General features: G+C 52.9%; 1 protein-coding gene across 7 annotated transcripts in view; it reads right to left on the minus strand.

Moving 5' to 3' along the window:
• Positions 1 to 26,126, minus strand: part of DVL3 (dishevelled segment polarity protein 3) — a 33,655-nt gene extending 7,529 nt beyond the window's left edge. For 4 of the 7 annotated variants that reach the window (XM_030028772.2, XM_030028773.2, XM_030028769.2 and 1 more), the window contains exons 1-5: positions 25,874 to 26,125; positions 5,434 to 5,503; positions 1,429 to 1,550; positions 917 to 1,023; positions 184 to 319 (exon numbers count right to left, since the gene is read on the minus strand). In XM_030028772.2, coding sequence (XP_029884632.1) covers positions 184 to 319; positions 917 to 1,023; positions 1,429 to 1,550; positions 5,434 to 5,503; positions 25,874 to 26,040 — 602 coding nt within the window. In that variant the 5' untranslated portion in view covers positions 26,041 to 26,125. Of the gene's footprint in view, positions 1 to 183; positions 320 to 916; positions 1,024 to 1,428; positions 1,551 to 5,019; positions 5,125 to 5,433; positions 5,504 to 25,873 lie in introns of those variants that run through there. The other 3 variants (XM_030028770.2, XM_030028768.2, XM_030028777.2) reach the window with 2 other exon arrangements.
• Positions 26,127 to 26,856: the final 730 nt, after the last annotated feature.

A 26,856-nucleotide genomic window follows, 5' to 3' on the forward strand; every position in this document is an offset into this window, starting at 1 on the left:
CAGGGGCAGAACATGTACGTGGGGGAAAGACAATAGCAGAGGGTGCTGATGGGCGAGACTTGAGACAGAGGCAGGTCTGAGCAAGGACCCTGGAGCCCAGGATTACTGTGCCCTGCAAAGGCATCTCTCTGTGCTCAGAGGGAGCAGGAAGCCAGCATTCCTCCAGGACCTAAGCTTGCCTACCTGCTGGTGGAGTCATCTTCATCTGAATCGAAGAAGCTGGTGGTCTCCAGCTCACTGCTCATAAGTGTGGAAGAGCTCTCGTAGCCACCCAGGTCTCGGCGCCGCTCTCCCTTCACTGTACCATTCACCCTGGGTGCTACGGAAAGACAAGGCTCAGTATACTTCAGACAGGCTACAGATAAACACCTCTTTTCCCCATGCAGGGCTCACAACAACCTTCTCGGAATGAATCTGGCCATCAGACAACCCTATCTAGTGCTGGCTGGCTCTGAGTCCACCCTGGGATCAGATCCATCTTCTGTGGGATACATCTTCTGCTCCACTAGAGGATGGGGAAGAGGCTGATGGGCTACTAGGAACAATGCTGCTAAAGCCACAGAAGACTGTTACAGCTGGTTTCTTGGCAGACCAAGGAGCAGCACAGAGTGCTAAGGCTATAGCACACTCTGCTTTTCAACTAAGAAGGACTGAGGCACTGCTGCCTCTCTTTTCCACTCTTAAGGCTTCTACAGTAGACATCTCCTTTGCCCCCAAAGATTTCATCACCAAGCTGTGATGCGACACGGGTTAGCTCCTGCCTCCAATGTGAGGCTATGGCCTCAGACCACTGAACAGCCCTTCTGAGCTGGGAAGGTTCTGCAGAGCAGACAGAGCTGCCCCACATCTAGAGCTGGTGCTCCCACTGTGCCCCAGCCATGCCTTGCAGAGCTCTTGCCATGTTACCAATGCTCACCATGCTCAGGCCCATCTTTCCGACGAGGTCGTTCCCTTTGCGATGACACCACCGAGTCTGTCTCTGTCTCATTGTCCAAGTTTTCCCGACTACCCCCGGTGTTAGGGCTGTAATGAGACAAAAGGAACAAATATGTCCAACAGGGAATGACTTAAGCATGCTCTCTACCTCTGCACTGGCCAGCACAAGCCTCCTGCCATCAGCTACCACCTTCTTGAGGGAAAGGAGCAGAGGTGGTGGGGAACAACCATAGCACATCTATGAGAGCATGGCAAAGAACTGGGGGAAGCTGCACCAGCTCTTTGCCAACTTCCCTGCACTATTTTCAGCATGCCCTTGCTTGCTCAATAATGCAGCTCCACTTAGAATCTGCTCCCAGCCCCATCCTCCTCCCCTCTGGCTGGCTGTGATCCCTGCCAATTTGGATGGGAGTGTCCCAGCCCCTGGTCTGGATTTACAACAAAATCACTGTGGGTCCCTTGGAAAACAGGATAGGTTTCCAGGTAACTTACTGGAAAGAAGGGGGCCTGGAGTCTCCAATTCCTCCCGTGCGCTCCATGGAGGGCGGCAGCTCTGTTTGGTTATCAGCACAGACTGAGCCAGCATCTGAATGGGAACCCTCTGCAGACACCAGCTGGAGGGACAAGAGACAGAGAATGAAATTGCTGAGATACTAGGAAAACGTTTAGAAGAGTGGCCAAACGAGCTGGCCAAAAGCCTGCCTGGCCCGGGATCTCATCTCTGACGGTGGACAACAGCAGATGCCCAGGAGCGGGTATGGAACAGGCCAAGCATGTAGCAACATTCCCCCTCAACGCCTTCCCAGACACCGGCTATTTGTGGCTCAGGAATTCCTGACCCAGTGGTGAAGTCGGGGTGGCTGACAGCCCTGCTTGGAGACTCTGACATCATCTGCACACCCATGCCGCACAGTTTTTACACTCAGGTAACCTTTAGCACATGTCCTGTAGCAAGGAGTGGATTCCCCTAGTTCTTCTTGCACCAGAAGAGGCAGCTACCAGTCATTCCTTTTCTCAATTTTACCAGTCTCTACACCTTTGCCTTCAAGCTGTGGGACCCAGCAGGAATTCCACCTTCCCAGCCCACGGGAGCTGAGGGTAACAGAGCTCACAGCTGAGGCTGGCTCTGAAATAGACTCCAACATGCTCTTTTTCTGGCTTCCACACATACTTTGCAAACTTTCAGGTTGGGCCCAGCTAATTGGCTTGGGCATAACCTCCAGCCAACCTCTGGGAGGCTCAACAGTTTCCCCAGAACAGAAATTCAAGAAAGGGTCAAACCCCGGGAACTCTTTATACCATCCATGCTTTGGGGCAGCCCAGGCACACCTACATCTGTGCCTCTGGCTCTAAGATAAACCACCAATTTTAGGGCTCAGGGAATGAGGTGGAGCGTCTCCTGGAAGGAACAGGCTCGCTAGTGGGATGAAACAGAGGGTAGCTCAAATGAGCTCAATGGAAAGTCATTTCCCCAACATTGCTCCCTATGCAGGTTTGCGCTCTCCCTGCTTTCAAGCTGCACTGAGCCTGGCTAATCCCAATAGGGCTGGGCATGAAAGCAACAAAAAGCCTTCTCCTTGCAAGAGACATTCAGGGACCCCCAGAGCAGAGGTGACACGGTCCAGAAAGGAGCCCCGCCTTGGCCAGGGAGCAAGTTCCCAGGGACAGGCTACAGCTCGCAAGCAAGGGAAGATCAATTTCCTTCTTAAGGACCTTCTGTGCTTTTCATGTCTGCCCCGTCCCTGTCCCCTGCATGGCATGGGCAAGCAGGGGGGTTGGCTCTCTCCCAGTGTCAGGGAGCAACCGCAGGGCCCAGTGCCTTGATCCGCCCCAGACAAAACAGGCTGTGGGTCAGCCTGGAGCCAGTCCAGGGAGGTGAGGAGACCAGGATGGGTCAAGCCTCAGCTTGTGTACTTGAACCAACTGCCAAGCCATCAGCCGTCACAGGAGAGGTCTGATCTAACAGAGGTGAGGTATGCCCCACTGTGGGTCAGGACAGAAGGATCATGAAACATGGGCTGGAAAGGAGCTGATAGCTGCTGCCTAAACCATAATGACTAATGTAAATGCAGCAGCAGCTCTGCTGCTTGCTGGTGAAGGGACCACATCTGCATGGAGGCAGGAGCAGATGCCAACCCAGGTGCTGGAGGCACAGCCTGTTTACACAGGTCTTGAGCGCTTCCCAGCATCACTGATGAAACACAGAGCTGTGCCCTGCCCACCTTCAAGAACTGGGGAAACCATGATGAAGCGGGCGATGGGCCCCACAGATCATCATTAGGGCAGGGGGACAGAGGTCTGCTGCCAGGGAGGCACTGGGAACAGAGACAGGGATACAGCCAGGGCAAGGAAGACAGAGCAGCCCCAAAAAAGCCACAGCCAAGACAGCAGACAGGGCAGAGAACACCCTGGGGCGTCAAAAGCTGCAGAGCCTGTCCCACAAGCCCCAGGACAAGCCCAATGGCTCCTGCTCTCACAACTGTCTAACCAGCTCTTGTCTCACACTCAGCTCAGCTTCCCTCCCTCCAATAAGCCCCAGGCACATGTTGGGCTCTGCTCCAGGCACCTTCCTGGTGACTTGTCTTCCCAGGACACATCCCACTCCCTGAGGGCCACATCCCTGCTCTGGCAGCCACTGCCCGGGAGCACAGGGGAGAAGAGATGCTGGAAGTGGCCAGCATTGCCTAGGGAAAAGTCTTATAACGCTCTATGCCTGAAGATCTCGAGGCAAAACCAGGCGAATATATCTGGACAGAGGGAACTAGCCACAGGCAGCTGTCAAACAGCAGTGAGAAGGAAAGGAGAGGGGGTGTTCCAGAGCAGGGGGACTGATGCTGCCTTCCTCTATCACTCCCGGGGCTGGGATGTCCTCCAGGGAAGGTTTTGATAACCACCCTGCACTTTTCCTGCCTCTTGCACTCTCAGGAAATATTCATTTGGATCCAAGCCCCCGTCTTTCCCTCTAGCTAAAATTAGTACCAAGTTCCTAAAATAGCCTCATCCCAGCCTGTCTGGCAGAAGCAGCAAAGCAAGTGCTCCCCCCCAAGCCCCCAAACCACCCATGGACAAGAAGACTCTCAGCAGAGATAGAAAAAGGGATCATCAGCTGTGCATAAAGGTCTCTGAGATTGCCGTCACCCTTCGTGCACAAGGGCTGGTAGCAGTGCTAACTCCAGGCACAAGTTCTCCACAAGGAGCCAGCACGCCAGAGCAGCAGCACGATGCCCTGGTCACACCAGACAGAGCTGCACCAGATCCGTGCCACTCACACTGAGCAACCAGAGAGGCCCTAAAAGGAAAGCCAGCAGCTGCGTGGATGCGTGGACCACAAGGAAAAGTACACCAGGTAAAAAAAAAGAGCAACGGAAAGGGTTCAGAGACTCTGGGACTCCCCATAGAGCAGGTGAAAACAAAAGGCAGCTGGAAAGGGAGTGGTGGGGAGATGTCTCAGGGCAGATGCAGCAGCAGCAGGGATGGTGGCCAAGAGCCGGACAGGCTGTTTTCTAGAGGGCCTAGCTAACCGCTAGAGGGAGGACGGCAGGCGTCCGGCCATCCGCTCTTTGTGTGGGAACCCAGTGCACCCTCTCCTCCCGGTGCAGTGCGGGGCGCAGGCAGGACCCCAGCCTGTGTGCTGCTCCCCTGGCCAACATCCCAGCAGGAGGCAGTCTGGCAGCAGGGCACCCGACCGGTCCTGTCACCCCCACCCTTCCTTCCAAAACACAGTCGCTTCATGGCCCCTCAGCTGAGGCCTAGCTGTTTGGTGCAGGGATAGAAGAAGCATTAGGTCCCACCTAGCCTGATTTGCTGAGGATTTTCACTGTTCAGGTGCTATTTGGTGGCCTCTGGAAAAAGGCACTTGGGTCTTGGTTCTGCTCCTGATGTAGATCCACGCACCCCCATCAGCACAAACTGCAGCTCAGCAGAGGGGAAATAGGGATGACGGGCTATGGAGACTGAATACCCTCTCCCCCCACAAATAGAGGGTCCCCTTGGGGGCAGATGCAGGCATGCGGGCAGGGGACAGAGCATGTGCATGGCACGGCATGGCGGGAGAAGCTTGTCCTGCAGCTGCCCAGGCAGTACCTTTAGTCTTCAGGGCAGTCAAATCCAGTCCACTTCACCAGCACTAAAGTCACTTAAGCCCTTTGCGCCAGTCACCGGAGCGGGACTTCCCTTGGAAAGCTGACCCTGCCGTAGGGGCACATGGGTTACACTGCGGACAGGCCGGGACCACCACCTCTGCCAGGCATCAGTTACCGCGAGCTCTCCACAGAGGCATCCCGCATCTTCCCCAGCATGGGGGACCCAGCACCACACAGCCCCCTCTCCAGCTGAGGGACTGGAGCATGGTAATCCAGCTCATCAGCTTCGTTAGCAATCAGCACGCCGATAGTACAGAGCAGTCCCCGTGCCTTAGTTGGCACTATGCAACCAAATGGTGGTTTTCAGAGAGGGCAGAAACAGGCAGCAAGATACCGAAGCAAGGCGCTTGCTTACCCACGACACCACCCGGCCGTTGAAGCAGGGAAGCTTGGCATTGTCATCTGAGATCTCTTCTTTCACCACCCTGCAGAGGGGAGAGGAGGCAGTCAGAGCTGGGTCCAGGACTTCAGAGGAAAAAGAGGCTTTCCCAGGCAGGAGTTTGCACCCAACAACAGGCAGCCCAGGCTTGGGAATGGGGCAGGGAAAGCACCGGCAGCTCCCTCCTGCTCCCAGGCTACAGCTTCCTATGCTCACAGCCATGACTGGCACACTGGAGGGGAGAAGACAAGGGCAGAACAGGCTCTCCTGTGTACATCCAGCTGTTTTATCCCCCAATTCACATTTTAATCAGTGAAAAAAAAAAAAATTCAGATGCATATTTCCACCAGTTCGCTTATTTCTAAAGAAATACATAATTTAAACATCTTTATAATGATCTGAAAGAATCACAACCTATGCCAGAGATTTCTAATAGATGAAAGTGAAATACATTAAACAAGCTGCCTCCCAAATGTTACTGTTGCTTTTTAATTATGTACATAATATTTCAACATCACTTCAAGCTTTATAGTTGTGCCACAATGTCATGTTCCCACATTACACAAACAGCTACGTTATTATCAGTCTTCATAGTGGAGGGAGCACTGATAATTTTTTTTCCCCCCAACAGTAAAACCATGAGTTTTCTTTGGAGAGAAAATTTATTCTTTCTATTTTAAATATCACTGGGCACTTAAATGCCGAGTCACTGTGGAAAAAGTAATCAAAACAACTTGTAAATTCACCAGATTAAATTAATATCATCTTTGATAAATCAAATTTAATGGCAAAATAGGCTTTAACAAGCTCATTGTCTTTTCTACTCAATGACAATATTTTAAGCACTCTAATTTAATACAAAGACATCTTACAAGTAGTCTGTGATATTATTTCCCTTTCCAAGCTATATCTAAGGTAGCTTGACATATATTGTGCTTAAAAAGTAATGTAGTAACTAAAAACTGTGAATAAATTGTTGAGGAGGGAGAAGGATCCAACAGAAAAAGAACAAAAGCACAAATGTGAAACCAAGGGAAATTATGTATTAAAAAGAAGTAGCTTATAAGTAACAAAGTACACAGAGGTGGGATCCCATCAACAGCTCTGAAGGGTCCCCAAGCCAGTCCCCAACTCACGGAGAATCGAAGAGGATGCAAGAATGGGACGCAGAGCTGTGACCCATTGCCCCAGACTGCCATGCAGTCCAGGCACTGCCATCGAGTTGCAGCACGTTGGGGCTCAGAGAAACAGGTACTCTGGGCTCACGGCTGTGCTTGCTGGTGCGCCAACAGCTGCCCAAGCCGTCACTGAAAATAGGACGGCAAGGCTCGCCAACATCGCAAGGCATCAGCAGAAGGCAAATGAACAGTGCTGGAAGACCAAAACCCGGGGAGCAGGCTCGCTCCACCCTGCCAGCCGTGCTGGTTGCTCCAGTGTCACGCACGCTCAGCAAAGGGCTGTCCCACGGGGTGAAAGGCAGCATATTGCCACGTTTTTGCTGGCAGCTGGCACTCACGATCCTTGCCCAAACTGGAGAGCCAGCAAAGGGACTGGACAACTGCTACCCATCCCCAGAAGGCACAGATGAAGAGGTCACGGTTTGAGCAGTCTAATCCACTCCCAGGATGCGCGTTAATTCCTCTTGCACAGATGGAGAAGCAGGAAAAAGCAGGAAAGGAGCAGTGAGGATGGATTAAAACCCTGCTGGCTTAATACTTCTTCAGCATGCCCTGTGCCAGCCTCTGCCCAAAGCCCCTGCAGCCCAGGATGAGTGTCAAACAGGCAGTCTTTCCCAGGACCCATCCCCTTTGGTGCCCACGCCAACTCTTTCCAATGCAGGCAAGTTGTCATCACCTCACTTCCAAGTGCACACACATACACACACATGCACCCTGGCCTGGCTGCACTAGCATCCATTTATACTGTCGCCAGCAGCCTGGACTTCATCCAATTCCTAGAGAGAACTTCAGGCAGAGCCAATTTTCAGTGCTGCGTGCTGCCTGCTCAGGGACACAGAGCCCTGCCTGTGGGTGAAGGGACAGGGTGATATATTTGCAGGGTCAAGGTGACCAACCGATAAGCACAAATGAACTATTCCACTTTCAGTGGGGACAGAGGAAGCCAACACCCAAGACCCCCCACCCACCTCAACTGCCATACCCGATGGAGAACAAGCTCTCTCTGTCCTGAGAGCAGGTCCCTCGTCGCTCCTGTTACCCTGCTGCTGCCCCAGACATCCCAGGGGTCAGCTCCACCCTGGAGCAGTTTTCTCCTTCCCCAGCCACTACATTATTTACCACTATTTATCACCCAGATGCCAGAGCACAATGGATTATATATTTAGACTCTACAGAGCAAAAACTGATAGTGCTGGAGTCGGGCACATGCCGAGCAGGAATATCTCTGCAGTCCTGCTCACATCTGTCACCCCTTGCACCGTCGCAGCTATTTGTGCCCTGCATTCCTCTCCAGCCTCAGCCCTGAGCTGTAGCCTTCCTCCCCCCACCTCTCACCACTCTCTTCAAGTCACACTTCTCACTCGAACAAGACCGCAGGTTCACGTCAGAAGCCACCAACCAAGCAGCCTCTGGGGGAGCTGTGAGCAGTGCCACGTTTCTCCTCCACGGTTGCACAGGGAGGCAGCCATGAGATGAAACTGTCCCGTGGATGTGCTGGGAGGGAAAACCATCCTGTGAATGTGCTGGGAAGAGCCCCCAGCTGATGGGGTCTGAACCCGGGAATCCCGAAAGAGCAGACCCAGAAGGAACTCAGGCTCTCTTGGTTCTCTAAAAGCCCCTCCTTTTGGCAGGAGCCACCACAGCCCAGGGAAAACATCTGCCCAAGGCTGATTTCAGAGGGACGAGCTTTTAGTTTACCGTCCATCAGGGCTGCCCAGTTTCAGATTTTCCCATGTTTAAAGCCCTGCCGGGGGCTGGGCACAGTGGCAAGGAAAACCCCCTTCTACAGAGAGGCAGCCCGAGCCATGCCCAGGCCCAGGCGAGCGTGGGTCCAGCCCCCTCGGTGCTGCTGCTCTGCACGGAGAATCGCCCCGCAGACCGGGTGCTCGCCGGCCCCCGTCCCGTCCCCGGGGCCAGCAGACACGCTACGGCCAAGCTTGCAGGCTCGGCGCCTGGCCCGCAGGCCCAGCGCTCCCCAGCACTCATCTGCCTTGAATTTTCCAACAAAGAGACCTGCGGGAGGGAGGAAGGAGGAAGGAGGGAGGGAGGGTTACAGGGGAGGGAGGCCGAGTGGGCGGATGATTCAACCGCCATCCCCAGCGACACGGGGCCAAGCCGGGGGGGGGGGGGGGGGGGGGGGGAGGAGGAGGGGACAAGGCTCTGGCTGCCGCAGGAGCCCGGCTGGGGTGTGCAAAGGGGGCTGCCAGGGCTGACACAAGCAGCACATCTGCTCCCATGCAGCTGGGGGAGGGGAAGGGGCAGCCCCCAGCAGCAGGGAGGGAAGCGGAGGAAATCCATCTCCAACCCTGGCTCCATCCCTACCCTCCCGCCGGCTTCTCCGGAAGAGCCGGCAGACCCTCTCCCCATGGCCTGGGAAGATGCCACGCTCCCAGCTTCCCTCCTGCTCCCCACCGGCAGGAGCAGCTGGCAGCCTGGAACAAGGACGCAGAGGCGGGCGAGGGACAGGCGGGCAGACGCTGCCTTCTCCAGGGAGTCCCAGCCCGGCTCAGGAAATTAGAGGGTATTTTATATCAGAGAGTCACGTCCTAGGAATGAAGGGAAGGTGGGGAACAAGAGAGCGCGCACAGGAGAGAAAGGAGGCCATAAAACCCAAGCCTCGGAGGCGGCTGCGCCGTGTCAGAGACCCCGGGCTGCGCAGACGTTACCAGTGCAGCTGCTGTGCTCCCAGCCTCCCCGTTTCCCCTTGGTGGCCTCCAGCCCGGGCGAGGCTGCGGTACAAGGGAGTTTCTAGCTTCAGCCAGCTCTGGTCTCTCCTGAGCGGGACCCGCTAGCCACAGCAAAGTCCCAGCAAAGAACTTGGAAGGAGTAACGCAAGCCCAGAGAAAGCAGAAATCCAAGAGGCACGGACAAAGGCTCTGGCAGGACTTGAACCTCAGACGCAGGCTGGAGCTCAGCAGCGATCGCTGCTTGTCTCTGGCGGTCCCGTTCCCCACCTTGTCTATCTAAGGGCTCGCAACAGGGCGGATACTCAGAGAGAAGCAATCACGGGACGTGGCAGTGATCAGAAAAGCTGAATTTGGCATTGGGGAAGTCAGTAGCAAGAAGGGAGGTGAGGGGACCCCTCAAGCATGTTAGCTCGATGGCCAGGATGAAAAGGAGTCTGTTACTAGGGGAGGTGCAAAGATTGAGAAGACAACTGAGCAGTGACAATTTCACACTAAAAAGATGTAAAGCTAGTAGAGCAGATGAAAAAAAGAAAGATCTTTTCCTTCATTTACTTCAATTACTAAGAGGAAAGACCTTTTACAGAACAGCAACATTTTTTCCAATGTTGCAAAGCCCAGAAATTCAATGTTAAACTTAATCTTCTATTACAACCTCCCAAAAGTGCACAGATTAGGTAGGTCACTCCTCTGACCTTAACAGCTCCCATCTCCTACAGCCTGCAAAAGAAGAAGAAAAAAAAAAAAAAAACAAACAAAAAACATCAGGAGACATTTCTACCCAATAGCACAAGCTTCAGGGATTTACACACCAGAAATGTGATCTCATTTTCAAGACCTGTAGTACACACCCCTTAGGGCAGGGATGTCTTGTCTCCAAATGATTGTATAGATTAATAGTGCTGCATAGCAAAAGGAAGCACTTTCATGTGTTACTATCCAAATGTGAATATCTCCTAGCTCTAGAGCAAAATCCTCCTCTCTTCTGCAAAATCAAATGCTGGGGCCACAGCGATGAGCTCTGCATCCGTTTCACCAGAAGAGAAAATTGGACAGGGCAATTCTCCAACAGAGTTGAGATTTCAAATGAGAAATAGTCGCCTGTTAGACTAAGCCCAGACATGACACATGTGCTTCCCGTGGGGATGCAATCCCCCCAAGGGCTACAGGCCCAACGAAAGAATACACACGCCAGCGATCACACGTGTATCAGTGAGACCTTGGGCTTTGCAGGCAAACAGCACGCATCAAACAGGATTAGAGGATTTGAGTTGTCTGTCTCCGTAAGCCAGGGCATTCTTCGGGTCTTCCTCACTGTATTTTTACCTCCTGTGCAAGGAGGAGGAGTACATAGTGTACAAATTGCATGGTGCACTTGGGTGAGAAGGGCTCTCCAAGTATAAACAGAGACCATGGCTCTCCCATTTAATTTCCCTCCCGAGCCCCCAGACAGGGTATTCCCCAGTGCTCCTCTATGTTGTAGCACAGGGTAAAAAGGGAAACAGATTTGCAGTTGGTTTAGCTCTTGTCAGACCCTCCTCCCCAGAGGAGCTGCTGTCCTCCCATCTGTCCCTGCAACCTGTGTGAACATGAGCTCCCTTGGAGCACTATCTTTACCTTGTGTCTTTTTTTAAGAATCAAGAAGCACAAACCAGCTGTCCTGCTAACACAACAATAACCCATCTCTGCATTCTAGCAGGAAAGGCCACCTCTGCTTTCCTAAAAAATCAAGGGAACTTCACAAGGATTCCTCAGGGAGCAGCTCACCCCATTTCAAGCTACTACCTGCTCTCCTCAGGAGCGGCGACATCGTGCCCATGAGCAAAAGCACAGGAACAGCCTCTTTCGTTTTCAGGCTGTAATCTCTACAGCCTCCCTCAACTGCACTCACCACCGCTGCCCCACAGCCTCCCCGTGCACCCCACAGCTTGCTGCGCTTTGCCCCCGTGGTCACTCAGGCAGGGGCTGAACAGACATCTAAGATGGCAACTGTTTTCCCCAAGAACGCCTCATCAATGCATTTGCAATCACTCTACTGGACATACACCAGGAAAACCACAGCCCCCCTGTCCAGGAGATGCTTGGCTCCAGCTGGATCTGTGCTCAGTCCTACAGGCACCACTGGATGGGAGACGACAGAGGACACACCTCCTGTTCATCTAGTCCAAAGACTGGAAAAGGAATGGCATTTAGGAATGAGCCACCTGGCCTCACAGGCCTGCCCAGGAGCAGCACTTATCAAAGCAAAGCTGCAGACTTTGATTTCGAAGTGAGCCCAAGAGCCCCGGCAGCCCCTCCCGCCTTGATCTCCGGAGTGACCATCTGGCTGCAGCACTGCTCTGCAAACAAGCCCAACAGGCCTGTCCTCCGACTGCAGGAGGCACCTCCACACTAATTAATCCAGCCCTGCCCAAGCCATGCTTCCAACTCCCAGAAGGACATTTAGAGGCATCATCAAAGGAAGCGTTCTCCAGGCCCTCGAATGTTCAGTGACACCTTCAGTCTCTTTGAATTGGAAATCAGGACAAATGGGAACTCCTAGCAGAAGCCCAGCCAGGCTCTTCACCCTGGTAGCTCAATTTCAGCTCCTCAACAATTCCAAGAGCTTGCACAGCCCAACACAAGGATGCAAGACAAGTGCAAGGACTCATTGTAAGAAAAAGATGTGAGGTTAAACATCTGCAGAAATGACCTTCAGGGAACCAAGACAAATCCACAGATATAACAGTGACCAAAAGCTGGGCTTGTATTCAAGGTGGGATAGGAAACAGGCCCAAAGAGGCCGAGCCGAACAGAGACGTATGTATGAGACAGGGTAAAATCCTGATGCAGGTGCTATGGTTCATATTAATGTTGAGAGATGGCAAGCAAACTGGAGGAGGCTTGGTCTGCTGTGACACTTAGCTCCATCTGGACACAGGCAGCAGGAAAAGCCCACAATGCAGAGCTGCAACACAGCAGCTCCCGCCAACAGAGAGAAAGGGACTGTGCAGAGAGGTGGAAAAGGGGTTTACCCAGCTACTGCTGGTAGCAAAACACAAAGGGCGCAACACCACCTTACCAAGAAGCTTATGGACGAGGTGTCTGGGCCCCACAGGGAACTCCTTGTAATTCTCCACAGAAGTCACTCACCCCTTTCTAGGCTGGCTAGAAAAGCAATGGCCTCCCTTGCAATGCCCAGCGACTTCACACCAGTTAAGACAACAGTGAAGAGCTCTAAAGGGCTGCCGGGGGGACTGTGTGATGTTAGCATGTACACAGCAGCCAAGGGAGAGAGCCATGATGTCCATGAAGGCTCTGCACGCACCATGAGGAAGGTAGGACCAGGCCTTCCTTTTCTGGCCCTCAGCTGAGGGACGCCAAGTCAGTCCTGCTTTTTCTTAACAGCAAGCAAGGCTCCTGCCAAGAAAGCGCTGCTGCTGTGGAATGTGCTGGGCCAGCAGTACAGCTCATTCCTGGAAAAGCATCAACTCAGCGGGAGAGCAAGGAGAGGAGAAGAGGGGGAAAATGGGAGGAGGGGGAGGGTGGGAAACAAAGTCTGAAAGCTTGGACTTCCACACCTGGGGAAGCAGGGAGCTGCCACGGAGCAGTCTGCTCGCCAGCACCCCCTTGTCCTGGGCTGCCAGCACAGCAGCCCTGCCCAGCACCAGCCCTTTGCTCTTGGAGCACCTTTCTGCTGGACAGCCACCTCCAGAGCAGGTCTGGGAAGGCACAGACCGAGGCAGATGGCTGTGGGGAGGAGGAGTGAGGTTCGTTTCCCCCATCATGTAATTTGTATTTAATGACAGTTATCCACCAGGAGATGACAAAGCAGCCTCCACACGTGTCCTGCCCTCAAGACACTGACCAGCTCACATTACTCTCTCCTAGCACAAATAACTGGCAAGAGTCTCCCAAGGAAACCAGCTCAACCTCCTACCCGGTGGGACGGAGCCTTGAAGCGTAACAGGCTCTAGATGACTGCACCTACTCTTCGCATCCAGCTGGGCTACCATCAGCAACATCTCTGCTAACTAGGTCTATAAGACATTCAGAGAACCCCTATAAAACCACCAGGGAGCTAATAAAGCTCAAAACTAAGCTCCACCACAAAACATTTGCCAAAGACAATGAGAAGGACTCACGCAAAGAAGAGCTTTTCAGAGTCACAACAGCTGCATGGTGGCAAAGAAAGAACTTTGTCCCCAATCCCAAGCTATTGCAGCACTTGAAAAAAGGGTAGGCAGTGATACTATGTCCCTCTAGTCCTAAAATGCAGGAGACAACAGACACCATGAGGGGTCTGAACACTCATAAGAACCATTTCTGACCATCGCTAGCACAGGGACGCATGCTCTTTTTCTTCCTCACCTTTGGGCCCTGGATAATTTTTGGTGCAACCTGAAATATTCACTTCACTCTCAGGAAATTGTCAGCAAGCCAGGAAGAACTTGGAGAAAACCAATGGTTTAAACAGTCAGCTCCTACATAGGTCTACTAGTAGACAAAACCAATCAAAGGTAGAGGAAGGCTAGCTGTTTCACCTGGTCTCCTGCTTTTGATGGTGTCCATGCAGGGGATGGAACAAGAAATTCCCTGTACAGAGAGACAGCAAATAGAGCACATTTTAGTAGCCTTTTATATACTTCATTTATTTCAGCTGATACCAGTCATCTTCACCAAACTCCCTTCAAGACACAGGGCCAAGTCCTTGAACAATACAATGAGCAATCTCCTACCAAGCATCCTTTACCAGGCCAGCCAACCTTGCCCTCCAGCCATGACCCAGCAAACAAGCAAATACTGTTCAACTGCTGGAAGAAAGAGACAAGAACGATGCTCCAGCCCTAACCAAACCAAGCATGTGCTGGTACACAACCCGCTCAACTATAGGTCCAGAAAGTGGATGACAGCCATAAAGCAGGAGCAAATCAATTACTGTAAATTAAAAGGAATCTGATTAGCCAAGAAGCAGGGAAAACATGAGCTGTCTCCACCGTGCTGCTGGTTTACTCTCAGCAACAAAAATACTCACTTTTTCCTTCCTTTATGAAAGCCCTGGCCCCCAGGAGTCCTCCTAACACCTGATGGATGGTCCACTGGATGAAGCAATATCTAGGCAGTCAGGAGACCATCACCTGCCTAGCAATCCTCCAAAGGAGTGTCAGAGATTTACTGAAACAGGGTGCAGGCCATGGTCTCAATCTGGAAGGAAGGCAAGCCTTTCTGCAAGCAGCCAGGCTCTTCTGTTTCAGCAGCCCAGCTATAAGCGATGACTGGCATTAGTCTGAGGTCTGCATGAGGTGCCCTGTAGAGAACTCAGTCCAGATCCTGCCAGGACTCACCTCTACACCAGGGATCAGCAACCTTTTCAACAAGAAAGTAAGTTTCCCCACAATTTAGAAGAGGACAGTGCTTTGGATTACTACAGCAATGTACCCCACCTCTGCAGGACCAAGTCCAACTGAGAGCTGCTGCTTTTCTTTGACACTGTGAACTCCCAGGCCTGACCCTGTCACACACTATTCAAAATCTTCCCACCTGCCATCTCTGACAACTGCACCAAAGGCTGGATAATAGTCAGTGACCTCCAGAAGTCACCATCACACATGATGTAAATGTTCCTCTTGTGGAGGGTCTTAAAACCACAGCTGCCAACTCCCAGGTTCTTCAAGGATGGAGAAGTGCAGTGAAAGGCAGCACAGCCTGTCTGCAGTCAGTAAATATCCCATGAGCTCAGTAACTGTGTTGAACTGGTCACTCTACACGGTAACTATTCCCACCGGCAGCCCAGAGATACTCGTCAAACGTCATTACTGCAATAGGGCCACTTCCCATGTCCGTGGATCTGCTGATAAGTCAAGTTACAAGACCCTGATTCTGAGCTTCCTAGTTATCTGTGATACTGACATCAAATTCCCATGAAGCACCTCTCCTATGGTCACATGTAAAGTCACCACAAACACTTTGTGCCAGCACCATGTGTTGACTGACCAGGAGCTCACCTGGTCCCTGCAGACAGCATGGCCAGACACACTCTCCACCGCGAGACTATGCATCTCACTACAGGGGAGAGCATGTGGGCCATGCAGCTTCCTATTACCAGGGCACAGGTACCAACTGCAACCAAAGGTAACATCATATGAAGTCACCAAAAGATTTTTAAAGTGTCCCACACTGGCAATATAAAAGAAAAGACTGCTGTTGCTGTAGTAGGCTCCCGTGTTTCTGCGCAGGGGATTCAGAAGCACAGACACATGCTGTGTGAGTCTGACCCAGCTCAGACACATCAGACTCCATGTGCACACCCTACACAGATGTTACATGCCTCTGCAGTAAGTCGGAGCTGCCTCAAGGAAACCCAGACAGAGCCTAAGCTGAAGTAGATGTTGCCACCCCAAAACTCCTCTGATGCTTCCAGAATGCCTGCGCAGGGAATAAGCTTAAGAGTTTTCCCAAACTAACCCACCTTTTGGCCCCAGTTGAAATGAACCATTTTCACTCTGGAAGGAAAATCCATCTCACAGGAGCCCCTTCAGGACCTAAAGGTGCATTTACCAGCTCTGGGTCTAAGACGGCTGGGAGGTCTGCCATAAGAGACTCAGCTGTGCAGCTAGATCCACGAAAATCCACCCTTCTCAGAGCTACAAAAGCCAGTAAGAAAAAATTCAAATTAACACAGTGCAATGGCAAGACTTCCTGCATTAAGCCTCTATATGGGCTTCCGGTATAGCACAGCCTCAGCTGGGCCCACAGGCAAGTTTCCCTGCAAATGGCACTAAAATACTGGTTGAGCTAGGCAGGGCTGAATGAACTGGGACAGCTCATCAGCCATATGCAAACAGAAGTATGGAGTTTGCATATCCACCACAGCTTCTGAAAAAAGCTTCCATTTGAGAAGCTGCTGCACCCTGGGGCCAGCCCAGCAGCAGCCTTCTCCCTGCCCCTGCCCTGCTGATCACGTCAGGCCACAAAGCCAGGTTTGTCACAGCACTTCTGACACTGCTCTGGTTGTCAACAATGGCAGCGTGGCACAATGCAGTGTATACAGGACAACCTATTTGCTCACAGATGGTGAGACACAAAAGGACCATGAATCTCAAGCAGGTCAGAGTAGGTCAGAGCAATGCTGAGAGAAAAAGTTGAAGCGCAGTGAGCGGGCAGGCTACTGTGCTAGCACCAGCTTCCCCGCTGTGACAATCAATGCGGAGCCAGAGCTCCCAAAACACAGACCCCTCTGGCAGATTCTCAGTGTCCTCAGAACCAGCCTGTACATGGCAGGAGCTGCCAGCCATCAGAAAACAAGGAAAAGCCCACAGCCTCTGTTACCCAGACCCTGAATTCCCAGCCTATCACAGAGACAGCTGCCAGCGATCAGAGGGGCCACGTAGCAAATAAATTCCTCTCCAAACCCTAGAGGCAGGTCAAAAACCAGCGGAGGAAAGACCTTCCCACACAGTGGCCAGTGCCAGCTCTCCCAGAAACAGATCTCTGCTCCAAGTCATGCGAGAAAGCCTTCCCCCCTTCAGCTTATGTCTTCAGCCAGGACCAGAAGGACAGAGTCCCACTGCAGCAATTCAGTCACCGCTCACTAAATCTTCTTTTCCTCCAGTTCTCACAAGATGGCAGATTTTAGCCAGCAAGACACATGGACAGATGCGCCAGTGAGGGAATAACCAACACTGAAGACTTAGTGGAGCAGGGTACCCAAATGCTGCTTCTGCTGCCTTCAATAGCTAGCTGTGACTGGAAAAACAATGCCTCTGGCACCTCTCCTCTAATAAATAACTGATACAACAACCACAACAGTCCCAACCCTCCACTGCGATACAGGATTACATGGCACAGGAAGGTCAACACCAGGCATTTCTGCCTGTCAAAGCCTCCAGAGAATTCCAGCCCATTCCTGGACAGGCTCAGTGTTAGTGCTACAGCAGTAACAATACAGCAATGGAAACAAGTGAAACCAAGAGCTTCAGAGCAGGGGCTCAGGGAGATACTAATACTTCAGCTCCGCAAGCTGACGCAGACCTTGGAGACAGTGATATTCATGGCCTAAGAGCTCACATACTCTCCTAAGGCCACCATGGCATTACATAGATAAGCACACAGACAAAGCAGACAAAGTCACAGAGATTAGACTAATTCCCAGATTTGTACCTTACTTCAACGCCTTCCAAAGAGCATTCACAAAAGGATTTGGTCCAAAAATTTCCAACGGCAGTCACCAGCAGGATTAAGTTTTACTTAACTTGCCAGCTGCTGCCTAACAAGCCAGCACCACCGGGACAAACAGTAACACAGCCACGTGGTGCCACATCCCCCTCCTGGAAAACCACCATCCATCCAGCACAGGTCAGAAGGGCAAGCTCCGAATAACAAACAAGGGATGGGGAGAAGAGGAAATCAATAGGAAACACCAAAAACACACAGCCCTGACTGCCGCCTCATGAGATGTGCAGCATGATGCAAAGCTGTTGCGACAACATGAAGGCAATTTCCTGCAGGCACAGTCTCTGCTGTGTTCTGCAAGCCCAGCTCTCCTTCATGGGCTTTTACACAGATCAAATTCCTAAACCACAACATTGTTATATCTATTTGGATGCAGTCAAGGGTGGAGGAGTAGCACTTCATTACAGCAGATACCCTCAGCTCAGAACAGTGCAGCAACTGCCATGCAGACGTGCAAGAGGCTTCCCACCACTTTAAGTACCATGAGCTCAAAAAGGACTTGAGGAATTCTAACTATGCTCCCTACACCTCTACATATACAGCCTTAAAGTCTATCTAGAGGGCCTGATGCCCACCCTGAGAGAGGACTGAAGTCAAACACATCTGTGCAGCAGAAAAGCTGCAGGGGAAACCAGATTTTCTTTGCTTATACTCACAGCACCCTTCTTCCCTGAGCATCCCCAAATGCACGGTTGTGGGTAACTACCTCCACCTTCAAGAGTTCAGGCCACATGGCTGCAGACCCAGATGTCTCTGCCTGCTGGGAGACCAGGTGGGGAAATCACGGGTGAAGGAGGCCAGGAGCATGCTGGAGAATAGCAACTTACTGAAGGCTCAGTGCTCTGAGCACACGGGCCTTGGGCTCACAGGCCATCTGCCTCCAACCCTACAAGCCAGCACCTTCCTTCTGAGGGTCCATGACGAAACACTGCCTCCCCAGCTGCCCATCCTGCTCTCACCATAGCCACGTAGGAAGGAACATCACTCCTTATGCCACCACCAGAAGATCCAGTACTGACTCTGCAGGTAAGCCAAGGTCTGGGATTTGGGAATAGCCAAGTTCTAGACAAAACTCTCAAAAGTCATATTTCAGCAGGAACCAGAATACTGAGCAGTGGGGCCACCACGGTCATCCCATAACAACGAACAATGCTCAGGTCACAACACAGATTATGGTGGTTTACGAGCCATTTTTAACGGTGTTTGGCCTTGACCTCAGAGACTGAACCACGACTGTTGGAGCACAGCTGCACCACAGACAGTCAGGGTGCACAGATTTACTTCATGGCAATTTCTGAGATGTCAAAGTAGGTTTTTGCTCTGTGCAGGAATCTGGAGGACCAGAGTCCTCCAGATGATTTCAAAACACATAACTGCATCAAAACAGCTGCATTCTCATGGATGGGCAAAGGTTTCTTGACCTTTCTTTCTCTTTTTTTCAGAGATGACAAGAGAAGCTTAAAATTAAGAAACATTCCCATCAAAAACATAAATGAAAACAATACTTCTCCAGGAAAAATGCTGGCTTCAACATAACACCATATTTTGGGAAAAAATACATTCACTCAAAAAAAAATTCTGACCAGCTCTAGCTGCAAACAAGTTCAATAGCTGTTCTAAAGCTTCATTGTTTGCATAGTACAGACAAGGCCTTAGGGAAATTGGTCTGCAGCCCGATTTGGCTAACTTGGCTTTCCGAACACCACCCCTGGGCAAAGAAACCAGGCTATGACTGCTATCCAATGTGGCCTTTGGAGCACAGCTCCAACCACAACAGAGAAAGCCGGACACCTACAGAGTCAGTAATAGCTGGATCTGAACAGCAGGACACACACTGCCAGGCACAGACAATACAACCCAGGGAAGGAGTGAATACCATCAACTAACCCTCTCCATCTGCACCCCAGCGCTGGCACTGCTGCGGCCCCCACCACCACCACCACGACACTTGGAAACAGCCTCCAGCAGCAGCTACAGCCAGGACCAGCTCCAGTGTCGATGGGCCACCCCCCAGCACGGGCAGCATTACAGGAACTTCCCACCACAAGCACAGACAGTGGTTAGCAGCTCTCTGCCAAATCTTCAGCAGCCGAGGAGAGAGGCGCACAGGCTGCAGTAACCTACATGCAAACTGTCCAAAAAATAACCTCCAGTGGACCCTAGCTAACCAGGGCAGCACACCTCACATGAGCAGGAAGGGAACCACGCATCCTCCGGAGCGGGGAGCACAAGAGATGGGGTGCTGTGGCCTCTCACATGGCTAAGTGCTGCCCTCTGCACAGAAAGGACAGGGAGTGGCCAGAAGATGAAGAAAAGCGACGGCCACCTCACAGCCAGGCCAATGCTGTCACTCGGACAGGAGCACGACAAAGGACACAAGCATGCAAGGGAGTTGCACACAGTTTTGGAGGCTCTTTTGCTCACAGACCTCTTGCCAACCTCTCCCTGCATGAAATCCACACTGACATGGAAGCACTCTCCACCAGGGGCATGGGACAGGCAAAGGTCTTCTGCAGACAGCAGAGTTTCCAATTCAAAATTTAAAAAATAAAGTTCCAAAAATCAAAATAAAACAACTACCCCAACTCACGCTACAAACTGCTGGCAGGAAAGGCAGGGGCACCATGCCAGCGGCTCACCACTGCTTAGGGACTGACACTGCTTATTAAGTTTAGGATCCCTTCCCCAACTCCAAACACTTCCAGCCAGAAGGACAGTCACTGCTGGCATCAATTTCAAAAAGACCCTGCAATAAAAATAAATCACTCAGCCTTTCAGTGACCGTCAACGCATTTCCCCATGCACATGTGCAGGAGATGAGGTCGCCAAATACCAACGGCATCTGACCCCTGCACTGGGAATTCCAGCAGCGCCCGCTTTGTTCTGCCTCCAGAGTGTTGCCCTAATCACTGCCTCATACCCGGCTTTGGAGAGCACGTGATAATTAAACGGGTCTGGATTAGATACCGGGCTAGTGATTAGTTGGATACCAATTTTCCCTTGACAGTTGAGACCTAGGAATCACTCACCACAGCTCTGAAGTTAAAATTGGATTCGAGACCTGCAAGAGGGAGAAACCAGCAGCAGTGGGAGGAGCAGCACCATCCCGCCACTGCACCTCAAATCGCTGCTATCGCTGCTGTCGTCCCGGCAATGCAGAACAAGTAGGTGAGATGGGGAGGGAGGGATGGTCCCCTTGCAGGAGAAGCGGACCTTTCTGCTCCCCAGCCTGGAAGAGGAGAGGTGGCCGAGCGAAGTGGAGATAAGATAAAATGATCACCCAAGTGCTTTCTCCACACACAGAAGAAATTCAAACTTTCAGGCACTCCAGAATTTATGGAAAGACAACACAGAACTTCAGGCCAGGTGCTAAGGACTTACCTGGATGCACAAATTACACTCATTTAACTGAAACTGCTTTGAAAAGTTTAAATTAAACTTTAGCATGCCCCTGTGGGAATACCTTTCGACTGACAGAAAACAAGCAGCATCAGTTACAAGCAAAAAATGAGTAAAAAGAAACCACATTTCAATTGATATAAGAATATCCTCAGAGCTGTACCAGGCACCTGGCCAGATGAAAAGTCAAAGCTGTAGTTCAGCTGGGGCAAACATGCACACAACCTGGCTGGCAAGAAGATCCATGCTGCCCAGAGACAAGTACATTTCTCATGATGGACTTGGGCAGGAGGCAACACTCTACACATCACTGAAGCCCACATGCCAGCAAACTACAAACTACCACAGACCATCAGCACAGTTGTTCCCTTCCCAACTGCACAGGTCCCCAGGAGAATTTACAGTACTGTTCTTGCAGCACCTCTATGCAACTGAGAGCTCTGCCATGCTAAGATCCACAAGAATGTTTGCCCAAGAAGCTCAGTGTCGAGTGGACGAGACAAGGCACAGGAGCACTGTTAGAATTTCCAATTTACAGATTGGGAACAAAAAAGACAGAAATTTAAAAGTCTGTTCAAAACCCCATGAAAAACCTGCAGGTAGCTTGATGGAGAACATGGATCTCACAAGCAGTCACAGCACTGCACTGATCTAAGGCTCTCTCCTTAGATCCCTCCTGACCAGCACACAGATCTTACCTGTAAAACGTTGAACAAAAAGACTCAAGCTGTGGGGAAAAAAAACCCAACCTTCCTTCTCTAGTGAGGGCAAGGTTAGCAGGCTAAGAGTAGTTCCAAACTTCACAGCAAGGCACATCCACACAAAGCATCTCAGGTCCAAGAAGAGTGTACCACATCTATGCACTGCCCTACTTCCACCATCAGTCTGCTTAGTTCCTCCACATGCCTCCAGTTCTTGGATTAGCAATACACAAAGCCAACAAGGGCAAAAATATCTGCACCCTGCATCACTGCTCCACACCACTGGGCTCAGGCTGGATTCCCTATTTGCAGCTGTAGCCAACTACATGCTAGTTAGACCAGGCTACAAAACCCTGCAGCCTTCCTGCTGCTCACAGCTCCTCTCCCCACAATCGGGTGCATTAAATCTTCTTGTTTCTCCTCCTTCCCACCTAGAGGTGACACCATTCTGGGGTCTTCTTAATTTGAGGCTGAGCGCTTTAACTAAGATTAGCTCCTGGCATAGCCCGACAACTCCACAGCCACCCAGGGGAGCCTCAGTTCACATTTCCAAGGAGATGTAAACACTGAAGCTGCTCCATCACCGCCCTGATTCTCAGAGCAAACAAATATTAACAAGATAAACAAAAGAATGAAAAATCCCACACACCAAGACTGCGGCTGTAATACTGCCTTGGGGATGGGGTGAGCTGAAGGGAATGCCAGGCTGGAGATCCACAGCATGGAAAGAGGAGGAAGAGGGAGAAAAAGATTCAGTCTGGGCAACAGAGGTGGGAGGAAAAGTTGGACCACATCTTGCTCCAGCTGACCCTGGAAGGTGAGATGCCTCCATTCCCAACAAGAGATGAGAGAACTTAACCACAGGGATCCTCCAAAAGGTCCTATTGCTGACAAAAAGTATGAGCCATCGGATCTGCAGGTCTCCTCCTCATTGATCAGCTGCCATAAGGCCATCCACTGTCAACAGCTCGTCTCTTTCCCAAAGGGGCTTTACCCTGGGTACTACTTGTTGACACTGCCCAACTGACAAAAACCAGCCCAGCTTAGAAACTGTCAGCACAAGCCAGGCCACCCCCCATGCTGGGCAGAGGGCATCTGGGAAGGGGCTGAAAGAGATACACATGTGAGTGTGCAACATCCTTCCTTGACACACAGCTTCGGAATACAGCTATGGCTAGTCTCCTCCTGGTTTTCACTAATTGCCCATGCATTTACAGTCAAGCAGCTGAGGTGCCTCCTGCCCTTCCATCCCTGTCTCTCCCCACAGACCAATGGCTCGCTCTCTCCTGGACACCAATTACCAGGGATCACGAAATATTTCATTTGGACTCAATGATCTCAAAGGTCTTTTCCAACCTAAATGATTCTGATTCTATTTTGAGTGGTGCCTGGGGCTCCAGGGCTTCTCAGGGACAAGGCTGCAGCTGGACTGCTCTGGCTGCTCCCCCCCGTGCTCCAGCCAACCACGAGCACGTTCTTCAGCTCTCTGGGAAGGAGCAAAGCCAGCTTTCCTGATGCGGCATCCCTGGTGGCACCACGAGAGGCTTTCTCCCCTCTGTTCCACACAAGGCCTTGCCATGTGCTGCTCCAAATGCACAACTCATCACACAGGACTTCGTCAAGGAACAGGCTGCCCACACACAGCCTCTGACCCCTCTCAGCTGCACCTTCCCTTCCAGAGAGGTTCACTCTTCCCAGAAGAATTAGCTGAATTGGTCCCAACAAAAATCTCACCCCATGCATTTCTGACGCAACTAAACTCACTGCATCTTCCTGAGTGATTTTCCCCTCTCCCTGCTAGCATCCACAACAACTCCCTATGCTGCTTTATCATTGAGTTTCATTAATCTACCATCTGCCTCCTCCTGTGGAGCCTTAAAGAAACAGAGGAGGATGAAAAGGCACAGCACAGAACTTTGCTGCCACCAGACCCCTCTTCCCAATGCGAGACGCTGCTATTTATTACTAAACTTTGTTTATAGTTACGCAGACACTCTCCCACCCACATGGCAATGTTTCATTCAAGACAAGTTTGAATTCACTTCAAGAACAACATTTCAAAGGATCCCAAAGCATTTGTTTACAAACAGCATGCACGGAGAAGCCGCTTCTCCCACCAATGAACATGGTCCCCTCCGAGACGGGGAGAGGCAGCTGTTTCGTAGCACCCAACGCTACTCAACAGCTGAGGAACAGGAAACGATCCACAGACAACTGATATTGCTGAGGAAATTTATGGAAAATGAGGGCTGGAGAGTTCTATTTGCCTGGAGAGAACGGGGAAGCTTCTGAGCACTCAGGCTCTCCACTGGGTCAGGAGGAATTTAGGGAGGCAAAGCATCCCAGACTGTGGTCAAAGGAGTGACTCCAAATTTCAAGCCTCATCTGAAAGCTGGCACCTCCCAAGCTAACGGGAACCTGGGCACTGGGATAATTTGGCTGCAGAGGGGAGAGCACCCCCTGCTGAGGCAGCCACACCGATCTCCATCCAAGCCCCGAACAGGCCCAGCCCTGTTCAACATAGGGTACGAGCCAAGATCACAGCCTAGGGAGGTATTTGGCGCACTAAGACGACACTAGGAAGACTATAAAACTGAAAGCTTTTTGCAGTCCCAGCCTCCATACACAAGACCTACTGTAAACACTAAATCTTCAGAGGGGGAAAAAAAATCCAGAGGAAGGAGGATCATGCAACTCTTTCAAATACCAAAGCACTAGGAATGGTAAAGGGTCACATGCTGCGGAAGCCAAGAGAAGCTATGTTCCCAGGATGGAAACAGAGGTCCTCAAAAAGGCTAGAGGAGAGTCAGACGTAAGAAGACTCTGGACAAAACAGAGTGGCGACAAAGGGTCTTACAGAGAGTTCGCTTCATGTGGTGCTTGCTCCTCAGAAGTCACCGACTTTACGAAGGTAGGAGACAACAGGGGCTCCCCAGAAGATCAGTAAGTACAACTGTCCAACAAGCGACAGAACGTACCTCCTGACCTCCAAACAGCCACACGTGATGGAAGGAACCAAAGGGTATCGCAAAAGCAGTGACGAAAATACCGGTGTTGGAAGAGAGCTGCCCCGCAGGAGATGGGATGCGAGGCAGGGCTGCACTCCTCTTCTATACAGGCCCATCCCAGAGATTGAGCACGGGACATCTTACGTTGAGGATGGGACATGTACGTGGGTGCAGTAGGTCTTGTAAACACCCCTTGCTCAGAGATGGGCAACATGTGGAGAGCTCTCACTCCTTCTCTGTGGAGGCAGGGGAGGAGAAAGATGGTCCCCTTTACCCATTCTTCCCAAAGATGAGATACAGAGCACAAGCTGCCAAAATGGATGGCCCTCCCCAAAATGGATGGTAGGAGAACAAAACTGTCCCCAAATCCACTCCCTGGGAAGGGCTGATGGAAGGAGCACTGTCCCTGCACCCTCTTGGCAGAGGGAACAAGGGGCACCCTCCCCAGGCGGGCACAGCAGGAGACGCGCAAGCCCTTTGGATGGGGAATGACAACCCCAAGTAGGGTAACACTGGGGGATGCCACCCCTACACACCCCCAAGCTGGGCTGCGCTGGGAGATACCCTCTAAAGGAAGGTGCTGCCCAAACATTGTGAGCACGGCGAGGGGGGGATCCTCAGATGGGACGATGGTCTCTGGCAGACACGGGGGTGCAGCCCTAGAGGATGAGCACAGAGGATACCACCAGCTCCCCCACAGAGGAGTTAGCAGGGGGCAGCTTCCCCCAGAGCTGATAGGGGAAGCGAGGATGGGGGCCTGTCCCCAGAGAAGCTGCATGGGGGGGGCTATCACCACCAGCCCCCACCAGGTGAGGTAACTGGGGGTGCACATGCCCCTGGATGGGGTGCACGCGAGGGCGTCATGTCCCCCCCCCAAACAGAACACCGTCCCCGCCCCCCTCCAAGGCAAGGCAAGGGGGGTGGCGGATAGATGTGTGTCCCACTCCCCACACCGGGCACGAGAGGGGCCATCAGTCCCGAAGGGCACCAGCCCACCCCCGGGGGTCCCAGCCCCGCTGCTCCGGTGGGGGGGGGGCGGGGACGGGACCCTACCCGGGCGGAGGGGGGAGCCAGCCCCTGTCCCCAGCAGCGTGCGGGGCGGGTGTCCCCAGCCAGGCCCAAGCAGCCCGCCCCCCCCCCCCAGGGAGGCCCACGGGAGCCCGCTCCTCAGGCGGGGACACGGAGGACTCCCCCACGCACACACGCGGCGGTCGGCGGGCCGGGCCCGCGCTCACCCGAAGTCGTCGTCCATGGACTTGAAGTAGAACTTGTAGTTGGGGCGGTTGAGGAGGCCCTTGAAGTCGCCGAGGGTGACGCGCTCGGCCGGGATCGGCAGCTTCACCAGGTACGGCGTCTCCTGCTCGTCCAGGTGGTAAATGATCTTCGTCTCGGCCGCCGCCATGGCGCCCCTGCCCGGCCGCCAGGCCTCCGCCGCCGCCTCCTCCTCCTCCTCCTCCGCCCCCGGCCCGGCGCGGCGCGGCCCGCGACCCCCGGCCGCCGCCTCGGCCTCGGCCTCGGCCCCCGCCCCGGCCCGGCCCCCGCCCGCGCCCCGGCCCGGCTGCGGCCTCCGCGCGCGCCCGGTCCCCCCGCGCCCCTTGTTCTCCGGGTCCCAGCGCCGCCCGGCTCCAGAGCGCAAGCTCGGGCTCCGGCGGCTCCTCCCCTGCCCGACCGCCCGCCCGCCGCCCCGGCTCCGCCGGAACCGGAACCGGCGCCCCGCGGGGGCCGCGCCGCGGACCCAGCCCGAGCCCGAGCCCGAGCCCGGACCGCGGCCCCGGCCGGGCCGGTACCCCGGGACGGACCGGGACCGGGGCTGAGCGGGCAGCCCGTGACGGGCATGGTCCAGCACATCCTCGACCCAGACCCCCGCCGCTATCCAGGCCCGCACCCTGCGCCCAAGCTAGATCCCGCACCGATATGAGACACACCCCCCCCCCCAGCTGGAACTGACCCCCTCAGCCCCCGACCCCCACCCGCCCCTCTCTCCCCAGGGCCACACATCCACCGCTGCCCCTGCTGCACCCCGGGTGGGTGCGTGCTCCCTGGGAATGCCACCCCTCATCACCTCCCCGGCCGTCCACAGCCCCACCGCCTGCGGATGGGTTGGGATTTTTACTTTGCATCCACGTCCCCTTCCATACAGCCCAGTATCCCCACGCACCCACATCATTCCCAGTCCTAGCTGGCATGCGCCCATATACCCCTCCCAGGATCCCCACCC

The sequence above is a fragment of the Aquila chrysaetos genome, chromosome 10 (assembly GCF_900496995.4).
Source record: "Aquila chrysaetos chrysaetos chromosome 10, bAquChr1.4, whole genome shotgun sequence".
Classification (NCBI taxonomy): Eukaryota; Metazoa; Chordata; class Aves; order Accipitriformes; family Accipitridae; genus Aquila; species Aquila chrysaetos.